Below are 11,082 nucleotides of genomic sequence, written 5' to 3' on the forward strand. Positions count from 1 at the left end.
GGGTTTCCCAAACTCGGTCCTGTGTGCACATTTTGTTTTTTGCCTTAGCACTACAATGCTGATTAAATTAATCAACGTTTGATGATGAGTTGATTATTTTAAATCAGCTGTGTAGTGCTAGTGCAAAAACCAAAATGTGCACACAGGAGGGGCCCCAGGACCGAGTTTGGTAAACTCTGCCTTAAATTATTGGTCGCAATCAAGGAAGTATATGGGAACAGTTTGACAAATCTTTTTTTTTTAAATATAATGTTTAGATTTAACATTGATGAGTTCCCAATGACTTAAAAAAAAAAATCAATTCCACCGCTGGTCACAAGAAACATCACTATAGCGGCTTTTACTTTTACTGTAGATGCATTTTTTTTTAACACTATACAGTTTTCACCATACAGTTTTTAGGCATAAAGGCTATGAAAAGGTGTAGGCCTAAATCAAATCACTTTTCTTTCATAGAGACATCTACACTGTTATTTTCTAGTGTTATTGCTGCGGCCGCAGCAGCAGTTAATCTTTGACCAAGCTGGTGACCAGCCGGTAAAGATGAGTCTACCAGAGCTCATCAACTTCATAATCTGGGAACCTGTGCACTCACTCCCTCATGTGACAGTCACACTGCCAGAGACAAAGGTCACCCCGTAGTTCATCCACTTCTGTCACAAGCATTCAGGATGCCAAAAACACCAGCCGTGTTTCTTCTCCTCGGTCTCTGTCTGTTCGGGGCAGCTGACGCCCTGTACAAGCAGTGGATACCCGACACTAACTATGAAAACAAGACCAACTGGGACAAAGGGTCCGTGCCCTGCGGTAACGACATAGTGCAGTTCTCGGCTCAGAGGAAAGTGTCTGTGTATGTGGAGACGGTCCACTCTGTCCAGGAGATCCGGCTACCGGTGGATGGAGAGTTCATCCTTCCCTCGGGGGGCGGCTTCACGGTCAGTAATGGAGGGGACCCCGGTTGCGGGGCCGGCATCACCGCCCAGTTCAAAGATGCAGAGTCTCTGCAGTGGTTCGACCCGGCGCTGTGGCAGGCGGCAGAGTCTTCAGACGACCTGGAGAAAGGTCGCTTCCTGTTCTCGGTACACGAGGAGAGCGTACCCTGCCAGTATGACAACGTGTTGTTCCGCGCTGGCTCCTCGTTCCGCGTGGACACCACCTCCAACCAGCCCAGCGTCCCTGTCCAGAGTGTGTCCGTTCTGGGGAAGAAGTTCAGCAGCAGCTCGGAGTTCACCCATTATCTGGGCTCACACTCTGGCCGGCTGCAGTTCCACGGAACCTCATCCCCCAGCGTCGGGGCTTCTGGCTGCAGTGATGCCTCTGGCTGTGACTGTGGGAACTCTGCGAATCACAACAGGATCTGCGGCACTGTGACATGCGCTTCTATGAGCTGTAAGAAGCCACTGTACCCCATAGGACACTGCTGCGACGTGTGCAGCGCCATCGTCACCATCCAGTATTCCTCAGGCTTCATCCTTGAGTCTTATCGGATTCGACTGCAGCACCTCTTCCTTGGTCTGCCCTCGTACCAGTCCATTCAGCTAGGCATGTCCAAGGTGCTCAAATCTCAGTATTTCCTCGGGGTGATCCCACGTGCGGCTGCAGCTGAGATCCAGATCGTGCTCCTGGATGGGGAGTCTGGTGCGGTGGCAGAGGCCCTGGCTCGGGACATATTGAAGGACGTCCAAGCCCAAGGCTCAAACCTGGGCATAACCGGGGCTGAGTTCCAGGCCTCTTCTGGGGCCACCAGTGGTGACGGGGCAGGGGACAACGCAGGAGTTGTGGTGGGAGCCGTGTTCGGCGTCCTGATAGTAGTCGTTGGTCTTCCCCTCCTGGCTGTCCTCTTCCGCAGAGGCGTCATAAAAACACCCACCATGCCCACCATCTCCATCCCTTCTCTGAGCAGCTTAAGGAGAAGCCAGGAGGAGATAGGGGACTTCACGGACCACGGCTTTGAAAACCCCATCTTCGACAAGCCCACCATGATGCCCGAAGTACCAGGTATCTATGGGACTGAAGCAGCCAACTCTATCTCCCTGACGTCGTCAGGTGTGCATTTTGTTAATCCTGCGTATGATGAGAACGAGACCTCAATCGATTTCTCTGCCTGAGACTGTGTGTCATGGTATCTGTAAATATTTTGTGCACATTCTTATGAGAATCATTTCTTACGTCTTGTAATGTATCTAAAATGTATCTAAAATGTAAAAATAATATGTTTCATGCTTAAATTCATATTAAGTATTAGGTATTTTAAAAAGTGAAGCAATTCATATTTGTAAATCAATTCTAAAAAGATTTGACAAAAGCTTTATCACATTGTTAATATGATTTACATTAGATTGACCATTGACACAACAATGAAAGACAGCCCTTTAACTCATCTTGGTAGTTAGTACTCAGCACAATGTCAAATAAACATAGTATGTTTTTGCATATGAAAGACCAATCACAGTAGTTAGCAAGTCAGTCACTTGCTAACCTGTTCCAATAAAAAGGGCAGTTAAAAGTTATTACTCAATCCCTCAGTGTCATGTTTGTTCTATATCAAATCAAATTATATTTGTCACATGTGCCAAATACAACAGGTCCAGACCTTACTGTGAAATGCTTACTTACAAACCCTTAACCAACAATGCAGTTCAAGAAATAGAGTTAAGAAAATATTTACTAAAATAAACTAAAGTTAAATAAAAAGTAACACAATAAAATTACATAACAATAACAAGGCTATATACAGGGGGTACCGGTACCAAGTCAATGTGCAGGGGTACAGGTTAGTCGAGGTAATTTTGTACATAGATAATAAACAGTGAGTAGCAGCAGTGTAAAAACAAAGTCTGGGTGGCTATTTGATTAATTGTTCAGCAGTCTTATAGCTTGAGGAAGAAGCTGTTAAGGAGCCTTTTGGTCCTAGACTTGGCGCTCTGGTACCGCTTGCCGTGCGGTAGTAGAGAGAACAGTCTATGAGTTGGGTGACTGGAATCTAGGGAAGTTTTTGGGCCTTCCTCTGACACCACCTAGTATATAGGTCCTGGATGGCAGGATGGTTTTCCCCAGTGATGTACTGGGCCTTCCTCTGACACCGCCTAGTATATAGGTCCTGGATGGCAGGATGGTTTTCCCCAGTGATGTACTGGGCCTTCCTCTGACACCGCCTGGTATATAGGTCCTGGATGGCAGGATGGTTTTCCCCAGTGATGTACTGGGCCTTCCTCTGACACCGCCTAGTATATAGGTCCTGGATGGCAGGATGGTTTTCCCCAGTGATGTACTGGGCCTTCCTCTGACACCGCCTGGTATATAGGTCCTGGATGGCAGGATGGTTTTCCCCAGTGATGTACTGGGCCTTCCTCTGACACCGCCTAGTATATAGGTCCTGGATGGCAGGATGGTTTTCCCCAGTGATGTACTGGGCCTTCCTCTGACACCGCCTGGTATATAGGTCCTGGATGGCAGGATGGTTTTCCCCAGTGATGTACTGGGCCTTCCTCTGACACCGCCTAGTATAGAGGTCCTGGATGAGTGCAGACACCGCCTAGTATATAGGTCCTGGATGAGTGCAGACACCGCCTAGTATAGAGGTCCTGGATGAGTGCAGACACCGCCTAGTATATAGGTCCTGGATGAGTGCAGACACCGCCTAGTATAGAGGTCCTGGATGAGTGCAGACACCGCCTAGTATAGAGGTCCTGGATGAGTGCAGACACCGCCTAGTATAGAGGTCCTGGATGAGTGCAGACACCGCCTAGTATATAGGTCCTGGATGAGTGCAGACACTGCCTAGTATAGAGGTCCTGGATGAGTGCAGACACCGCCTAGTATAGAGGTCCTGGATGAGTGCAGACACCGCCTAGTATATAGGTCCTGGATGAGTGCAGACACCGCCTAGTATATAGGTCCTGGATGAGTGCAGACACCCCCTGTAAAGTCCATGTCTGTTGTCTTGTGATACTTGATGCTGGGTCCTGTTAAATAACTACAGTATCAGACACTTAAGGCAACTGCTTATGAATAGAATAGATACTTTATTGTATTTGTGAGAAACAGAAATGTGTACTGGTCCGCCTCTTTAACCTAACTACACTTCTGCAGTCAAAGTATTATGATTCTGGACTGACAGGAGCTGATGTTGCCATGGGAGTGATGGGGGTGGCAGGCAGAGTTGAGCTCTTCATTAGTGGGGGGTCCTTAGGACCAACCAATAACACCACACTGTCCTTCTTTGAGAGCCAGACAGTAGGATACAAGGGCTCCATGTACTCAGCCTTGTACCTGTAGAGGAGTGTCATAGCGATGTCAGTCACACCATAGAAAGCTAATGAGCCTGAGTCAAAGTCGATGTAGATGCCGATTCTCGTGAACACACTTGTGGCTTCCACGACCGCCTCCATATCAGCATGCCAAGTGGAAAAGCTCCGCCCCTCCCTTCCGAGGCTCCACGAGAAGTCATTTCCTGTGATGCAGCTGCCTCTCTCCACGCCTTTCCGGTCGATGCTCTTGTAGGTGAGTCCCACGTGCACGCCCTCCCCACTCAGCTCTGCCTCAAAGTAGTGTCGGCCCAGGTAGAGGCTCTCTGAGGTCATCACCTGGCGCCAGTACTCGAAGCGTTCGGGCGTGTCTGGGTAGCTGTGCTGCCAGGGCGTGGTGTTGGTCACCTTCCTGTCGTCTTCGGTTAGTCTCAGGAACTTGTGGACAGTGTCTGGGTCAAAGGTCAGACTGCTGGCATCTGCCAAGTAGACACATTTAATTGAATAAACTTTATTAATCGTCGGAGGGGAAAATGGATTTGTCGCCAGCACAGGACAATACAAACACACACATACTTATTCAAAGGCTACCTCAGTCGCTTTAACACATGTGAAAGGTTACACCAAGTCAGGCTATTTCTCAAAAGGGTTAGCTCATTGTGAAGAGCACTAGCTATGCAAATCAAATTGGAAATGGTTGCTAATGCAATAAAAAAAAAGACATCTTACACGTGAGGAAGTCGTCTCGCATCTCAGGCTCAGGCAGTGAAAAAGACTTTGACATCTTGGGATGGACCATGGTTGTAATGCCCAGTTTCTCTGTAGGTCAGTGTCGGAGAAAGAGAAGTTATCCTCCAGGTAATACATAGAGAACTCTCTATAATACAATGCATTGGGAAGACTATGGTTACTTATCCAACCGTTATTAAACTTTTATTTAGCTAAGTCATTGGGAGAATATTCTCTTTTACACTAACAACTTGGGTCGTTTTCATTATGTCATGAAACAGCATATGTCAACAACAAAAACAAACAAAGGAACATGAGCAGTTTTTCCAGGCTTCTATAGTTTTGTTGTGTTTGGTGCCTAATAAACACAGCCCTGGTTAAAATGTGTACACTCATCACCAGTCCTGCAGATGTCCTTCAGTTTGTCCCTGTAGGTAGCCTTGATCTGGTCACACAGTTCCTGGGTGGACTCAGTGAGCAGGCAGCTGAAGGAGGCCAGGCGATCTGTGAGGCCGATGTAGAGCCCAGGCAGACAGACATCCACAGCCCCCGTCTTCCACTCTGAGTATTCCTACATTCACCAGCAGGAGGAGCCACTCACACTACTGTCACACCACTAAGACAGCTATATCTGCTTCCCAAATGACACCCTATGCCCTTTATAGTGCACTACTGCTGCTCCATCACAGCATGAAAGTAGTGTACTATAAAGTAGTGCACTATATGGAAACTAGGGTGCCATTTAGGATGCACAATAGGACTCCGTCCAGAAATAACCCCAAACCTCTACCCCCGAGACATTTCAGATAGGTTAAAGCAATATGGTAGTATTGCTTTCCCTTGAATAGACTTGGTAGGTTCTTGGCTATACTGTTAATACCTATCAAATCCTTTCAAAATCTAAATGAAGTGTCTATGGTAAGCAGCGGAGGCTGGTGGGAGGAGCTATATGAGGACGGGCTAATTCTAATGGCTGGAATGGAATCAATGGAAAGTATCAAACACATCAAACATATGGAAACCACTAACTTCCATTCCAGTCATTACAGTGATCCTGTCCTATAGCTCCTCCCACCTGTCACTTCCCTCACACTGTGGACACTGTCAACATTACAAAACCGCTGACCGAGATGAGTCAAAATTACTGACCGAGACAATATTTAACAGATCATAGGGGAAAGCTGAGGCAAAGGGTATTAGTCCTCTCAGGATATCCTGAGCAGTCAGGGGTGGCAGGGTAGCCTAGTGGTTAGAGTGTTGGTCTAGTAACCGAAAGGTTGCAAGTTCAAATCCCTGAGCTGACAAGGTACAAATCTGCCGTTCTGCCCCTGAACAAGGCAGTTATCCCACTGTTCCTAGGCGGTCATTGAAAATAAGAATTTGTTCTTAACTGACTTGCTAGTTAAATAAAGGTCAAACAAATACATTTCCAAACACTGCAGTGTGATGCAGTATATACCATCAACCTATAAAATACATCTACAGTTCCTTCAGAAAGTACACCTTGGCTTTTTCCACATTGTGTTGTGTTACAGCCTGAATTTAAATTCCATTTGTTTTGTCACTGGCCTACAAACAATACCTCATAATATCAAAGTGGAATTATGTTTTTCAAACTTTTTACAAATGAATTCAACATTTTACGCTGAAATGTCTTGTCAATAAATATTCAACGCAGCATCAACCAATAGAATGTAAAAAATAAAATAAAATACCTCTGACAGTATCATGACACAGGAGACTTGAAGGCAGCAGGTTGATATTGTGCTTTTCAGCAACACTAGCTGCATGTGTTCTGTTTCATTTCATGTGTGACACTCACCAGGGATTGGGGTCAATTCAATTTCAATTCAGTCAGTTCATTTTCCTCAATGCTTTCCTACAAATTTGAGTTTAATTCCTGAATTTACTGAATTGGAATTGAATTAAACCCAACCCTCTCTGGTGCACTCTAAAGTTGCCCCAGCCTAGACGCTGATCTTGGGTCAGTTCAGCATTTTTCCCACTAATGGTTAAGGTTGGAGGATATCCAAGGTCTGTACATAGGATAAGTTTCACCCCGGAGCCCCAGTCTCTCACCTGCAGGAAGTCTACATCCCTCTTGTTCCTGAAGAGTCTCTCCACTCTGGCCAGGGTCTTCTTCAGCTCTTGGCTCTTCTGCTCCAGGTGGGCCTGGATGCCCTCGGCCTGGCTGAGTGCCTGCCTCTGCTCCCCCTCCAGAACCTCAGTGGCCCTCCTCCGGGCCTCTTCTACGGCCCCTTGCAGCAGATAGAACTGCTGCTCCATCACAGCATGTACCCCTGCCACCGAGCTCTGGGGAGAGAAAGATGGAGAGAATATGTGATAAAGAGAAAGCGGAGGAATGGAGAAGTACTTAGTAAATGTGTATCAGCTGTATGTTTCGAGGTTCATTAAGATCAGAGACGATGTTTTAAGTGATAAATGAGCAATATGCGAACGTGGGGAAAGAATGTATGGAGAGAATGTGTGACATACTTTTTTTAAAGGAGAGGAGGAGGTGCTTAGTTGTATCAGCTGTGTGTTTAAGGTTCATTAAGATCAGAGGAAATGGTCAAAGTAATGCGGGTGTAGTGAAAAACCTCTATGGATGCAGTGTTGCTCTGTAGCTTGCCAATGGAATTCTCTGCCACTGAGACGGTCTTCATAATCTCCCCTTGTTTCTTCTGCAGCTCTGTCTATAGACGATCACACACACACACGCACACACACACACACACACACACACACACACACACACACACACACACACACACACACACACACACACACACACACACACACACACACACACACACACACACACACACACACACACACACAGGGCTCTGTTTCTTAAAGAGTACCATGTGATGGGACCAGTGCCAGGTTACCAGCATATCCCATGGGAAATGCATTTGCTTTATTTACTACAGTAGCTTTGAGAGGGCAACCTATTGGACGAGAACAATGGGCAGGCTGTACGTATCACATGTCACACAGAAGGTTTCTTATCACAGAGAAACGTACTGAAGTCTTGTGATAAACAAATGTCATAAAAACTCATTTGCCTGGAGACTCCCTATCCTATGCTCCCTACATCGTGTCCTGGATCACTAGACAATACTGACAATAAAAGGGGGAGTTTTGGACTTCAAAACCACAACAACCGGTGCCTTTTGAGAAGTGTAACTTGGTATAAAAAAGAAAAAGTTTGGTTTTACCAAATTTTAACATTCTGTCAGAAATAACTTAATACAAAACTAGTTTTCCCATCTCAAGAGGTTAAAAAAAGACAACAGGAAGTACCTATGAAAGGGGCAATCGGCAGTTACTGAAGCCATTTTCTTTACATATAAATTAATTATATGTACCCATTGATTCTTGAAGAATATAACTTATAAATGTTTCATGAGCTTAGTTCAATATATAAGCTTGTTTTACTGCAGTGTTTGTAAACAAAGTAAATGTAAACACACTATTTAGCCTCAAAACATGTTTAAAACTATAATTTTCATATCATTGATGGTCAGTCCTTTAATCCATAGCTCTGTCTATGAATTTGAGAGTGGTTTTATTTCTCCAGGCCCATCCTTCAGCTTTGTACCGAAACAGGGGCGGGGAAAACCCTTTATTATTGTTTCAACTGCTGAGTGCCAAATAAGGCAACAGAGTTGAACGTAACCGGGTAGACCATTTCCTCTTGAATAGTTTCACCATATTAAATCGAGAGTTCAGTTCACGTAACAGTGTTGGCCTTAAAATGAGGGGCCGACGTGAATGAATCACTAATCACATGAAATAAATAATCATCCCCAGACAAAACTTTGTCATCAACATAACCAGGGCTTTACAATGATGCTGAATGTTGGGGTTAAGTGGGTTCAAATCTTCCCAGAAGTCACAGCGGGTGCAAGGAGTGACATGTCAAAATGGTTAATTTTGGCACTTTAACAAATAGTTTTTCATATTAATCTGCCGTGGACAGATTCATGTGATTCAACTTTTGCGAGAATTCCCCTTCTGGGGAATCAAGATTATATTCATATTAAAGATTTATTGAATTCTCCATGTGTTCTATATTAAAGAACACTTCATTTAATATAACAATCTTTTAAAATGTGATATTGGTGCACAATTACTACTTAAAATATCAAAGGGCTGCAAAAGGCAGTGTTTTCATGGAACCACCCAAAACAACATGTCCATGCCAGAGAAAAGGGAGCACTCATACAGTTATCACTCACTGTCTGTGAAATGGAAGTGTGTTGTGTGTCTGTATGTATCAGTGGAGGCTGGTGGAGAGAGAAAGGGGAGGACGGGCTCAGCCATTACAAAGAATCCAGTCCTCCCTAGTTCCCCCTCTACCAGCCTCCACTGGTAAAATATAAATGTTACCAATACCTGGATCTGTCTTCGAGCCTCCTCTACAGGTACAGTATTGTGCCCCAGATGCCCCTGTCCCTCACACTCGCAGCACACACACACACCGCAGCCGTCCGTCAGGCAGTATAGTTCAAGCGGTAGCTGGTGCTCCTCACAGGTGCGACACTCGATGTCCTGTAAGGGCTCCACCAGCCGGTGATTCTGGAACCTCTGGTTCTCCAGGTGGGGTCTGAGGTGGGCCTCGCAGTACGACACCAGGCAGGTGAGGCAGGACTTCTGGGCCCGGCACGGGATCTCAATGCAGGAGTCACACAGCACATCTTCTGGGGTGACAGTAAACCTGCTAGAGATTGTCTGGGGCTGGGTGTTCTCCCCTGGTTTATCGTGCGTTGTTGTTGGGTCCTCTTGTTCCTGGTTCTGAGGCTGGGTGTTCTCCCCTGGTTTATCGTGCGTTGTTGTTGGGTCCTCTTGTTCCTGGTTCTGAGGCTGGGTGTTCTCCCCTGGTTTATCGTGCGTTGTTGTTGTGTCCTCTTGTTCCTGGTTCTGAGGCTGGGTGTTCTCCCCTGGTTTATCGTGCGTTGTTGTTGGGTGCTCTTGTTCCTGGTTCTGAGGCTGGGTGTTCTCCCCTGGTTTATCGTGCGTTGTTGTTGGGTCCTCTTGTTCCTGGTTCTGAGGCTGGGTGTTCTCCCCTGGTTTATCGTGCGTTGTTGTTGGGTCCTCTTGTTCCTGGTTCTGAGGCTGGGTGTTCTCCCCTGGTTTATCGTGCGTTGTTGTTGGGTCCTCTTGTTCCTGGTTCTGAGGCTGGGTGTTCTCCCCTGGTTTATCGTGCGTTGTTGTTGGGTCCTCTTGTTCCTGGTTTAGGTTCAGGTCCCACATGTTTTTCATGGATGTGGTGACATCTTTGCTTCCAGTTGTGGGATGACTCTCTTCTGTATTCTCTTCATTCTTGATGATGAGGGTCTCCATGTTCTCTTTCTCTGGTTTGTGGATGTCCTGTGTGTTGCTGGTGTGCCAAGACACAGTACCTCCCTCACTCTCTCCTCTCTACTTCAGGCTGCAGGGTGAGACTGCTGGGCCTCTGTCTGGGTCTCTGGGCCTGAACAGGCAGATGGTGCAGATCTTTCTTCACATCTTAGTCTATCATGACATCCTATACAGGCCTCACTACTCTTATAATTCCTATTCTCTCGCTCAGTAAGTCGCTTTCTCTCTCTCTATCTCTCTCAAAAACACTTTCTCGCTCTCTGTCTTTCTTTCACTCTCACCGTCTCTCGCCCTAACTCTCACACCCTAAGACTGTCTCTCTGAAAGTCTCCCCTCTAACTCTCTGTCCAGCTCCCTAACTCAAGATAATGTAGTGAGAAGAAAAGAACAGAACTGAGGACCGCGCCTTAATAACTTTATCCGTGTGAGTCAGCGGCAGCAGCAGGAGCCTCCTCTTGTTACACTCCTCCCTTGTCTCTCTTTCTCTCCTTTTCTCACTCTCTCCTCCCTCATTCAGTTGGGTTCAGGGAAGGCGGAGTTGGTTTGAGTGGAGAGAAGGGGGAAGTGGGTATTGAGGGCAAGGAATGTGGAGATCTCTGTTTTAACAGGACAAATACAATATAAGCAACCCCAAAATTATTATGAAACATGAAATCATTACTGTACAGCCACACTCCCTCATAGAACATCCCAGATGTGGTAACTCCAAAGTTGTTGTCTAATAATAGCATTTCGTAGA

The 11,082-nt window shown here is 46.1% G+C and overlaps 2 protein-coding genes across 3 annotated transcripts; one reads left to right on the forward strand and one right to left on the reverse strand.

Moving 5' to 3' along the window:
• The first annotated feature begins 621 nt into the window (after positions 1 to 621).
• On the forward strand, positions 622 to 2,510 carry amn (amnion associated transmembrane protein). The gene has a single exon (XM_029643991.2). The coding sequence runs from the start codon at positions 672 to 674 to the stop codon at positions 2,106 to 2,108; it is 1,437 nt and encodes a 478-aa protein (XP_029499851.1). The 5' UTR covers positions 622 to 671; the 3' UTR covers positions 2,109 to 2,510.
• LOC115117243 (tripartite motif-containing protein 16-like) lies at positions 2,292 to 10,779 on the reverse strand. 2 transcript variants are annotated; one of them, XM_065010690.1, is made up of 6 exons: positions 9,378 to 10,779; positions 7,577 to 7,672; positions 7,056 to 7,289; positions 5,376 to 5,547; positions 4,977 to 5,066; positions 2,292 to 4,726 (listed from the first exon to the last, which is right to left on the reverse strand). In XM_065010690.1, the coding sequence occupies exons 1-6, from the start codon at positions 10,323 to 10,325 to the stop codon at positions 4,101 to 4,103; spliced, it is 2,166 nt and encodes a 721-aa protein (XP_064866762.1). In that variant the 5' UTR covers positions 10,326 to 10,779; the 3' UTR covers positions 2,292 to 4,100. The 2 variants fall into 2 exon arrangements, with proteins under 2 accessions (XP_064866762.1, XP_064866763.1); XM_065010691.1 differs by lacking the exon at positions 7,577 to 7,672.
• Positions 10,780 to 11,082: the final 303 nt, after the last annotated feature.

This window comes from Oncorhynchus nerka, linkage group LG26 (assembly GCF_034236695.1).
Source record: "Oncorhynchus nerka isolate Pitt River linkage group LG26, Oner_Uvic_2.0, whole genome shotgun sequence".
NCBI classification, from domain to species: domain Eukaryota; kingdom Metazoa; phylum Chordata; class Actinopteri; order Salmoniformes; family Salmonidae; genus Oncorhynchus; species Oncorhynchus nerka.

What these genes read in the sequence shown, in the direction of transcription:
- LOC115117243 (XM_065010690.1), bottom strand. Translation starts at nt 10,325, where the DNA reads ATGGAGACCCTCATCATCAAGAATGAAGAGAATACAGAAGAGAGTCAT. An exon ending in GGGATGTAGACTTCCTGCAG is followed by an intron (nt 5,548 to 7,055) that starts GTGAGAGACTGG and finishes TGGTGAATGTAG; the next exon opens with GAATACTCAGAGTGGAAGAC. An exon ending in GCGAGACGACTTCCTCACGT is followed by an intron (nt 4,727 to 4,976) that starts GTAAGATGTCTT and finishes TCTACTTGGCAG; the next exon opens with ATGCCAGCAGTCTGACCTTT.
- amn (XM_029643991.2), top strand. Translation starts at nt 672, where the DNA reads ATGCCAAAAACACCAGCCGTGTTTCTTCTCCTCGGTCTCTGTCTGTTC.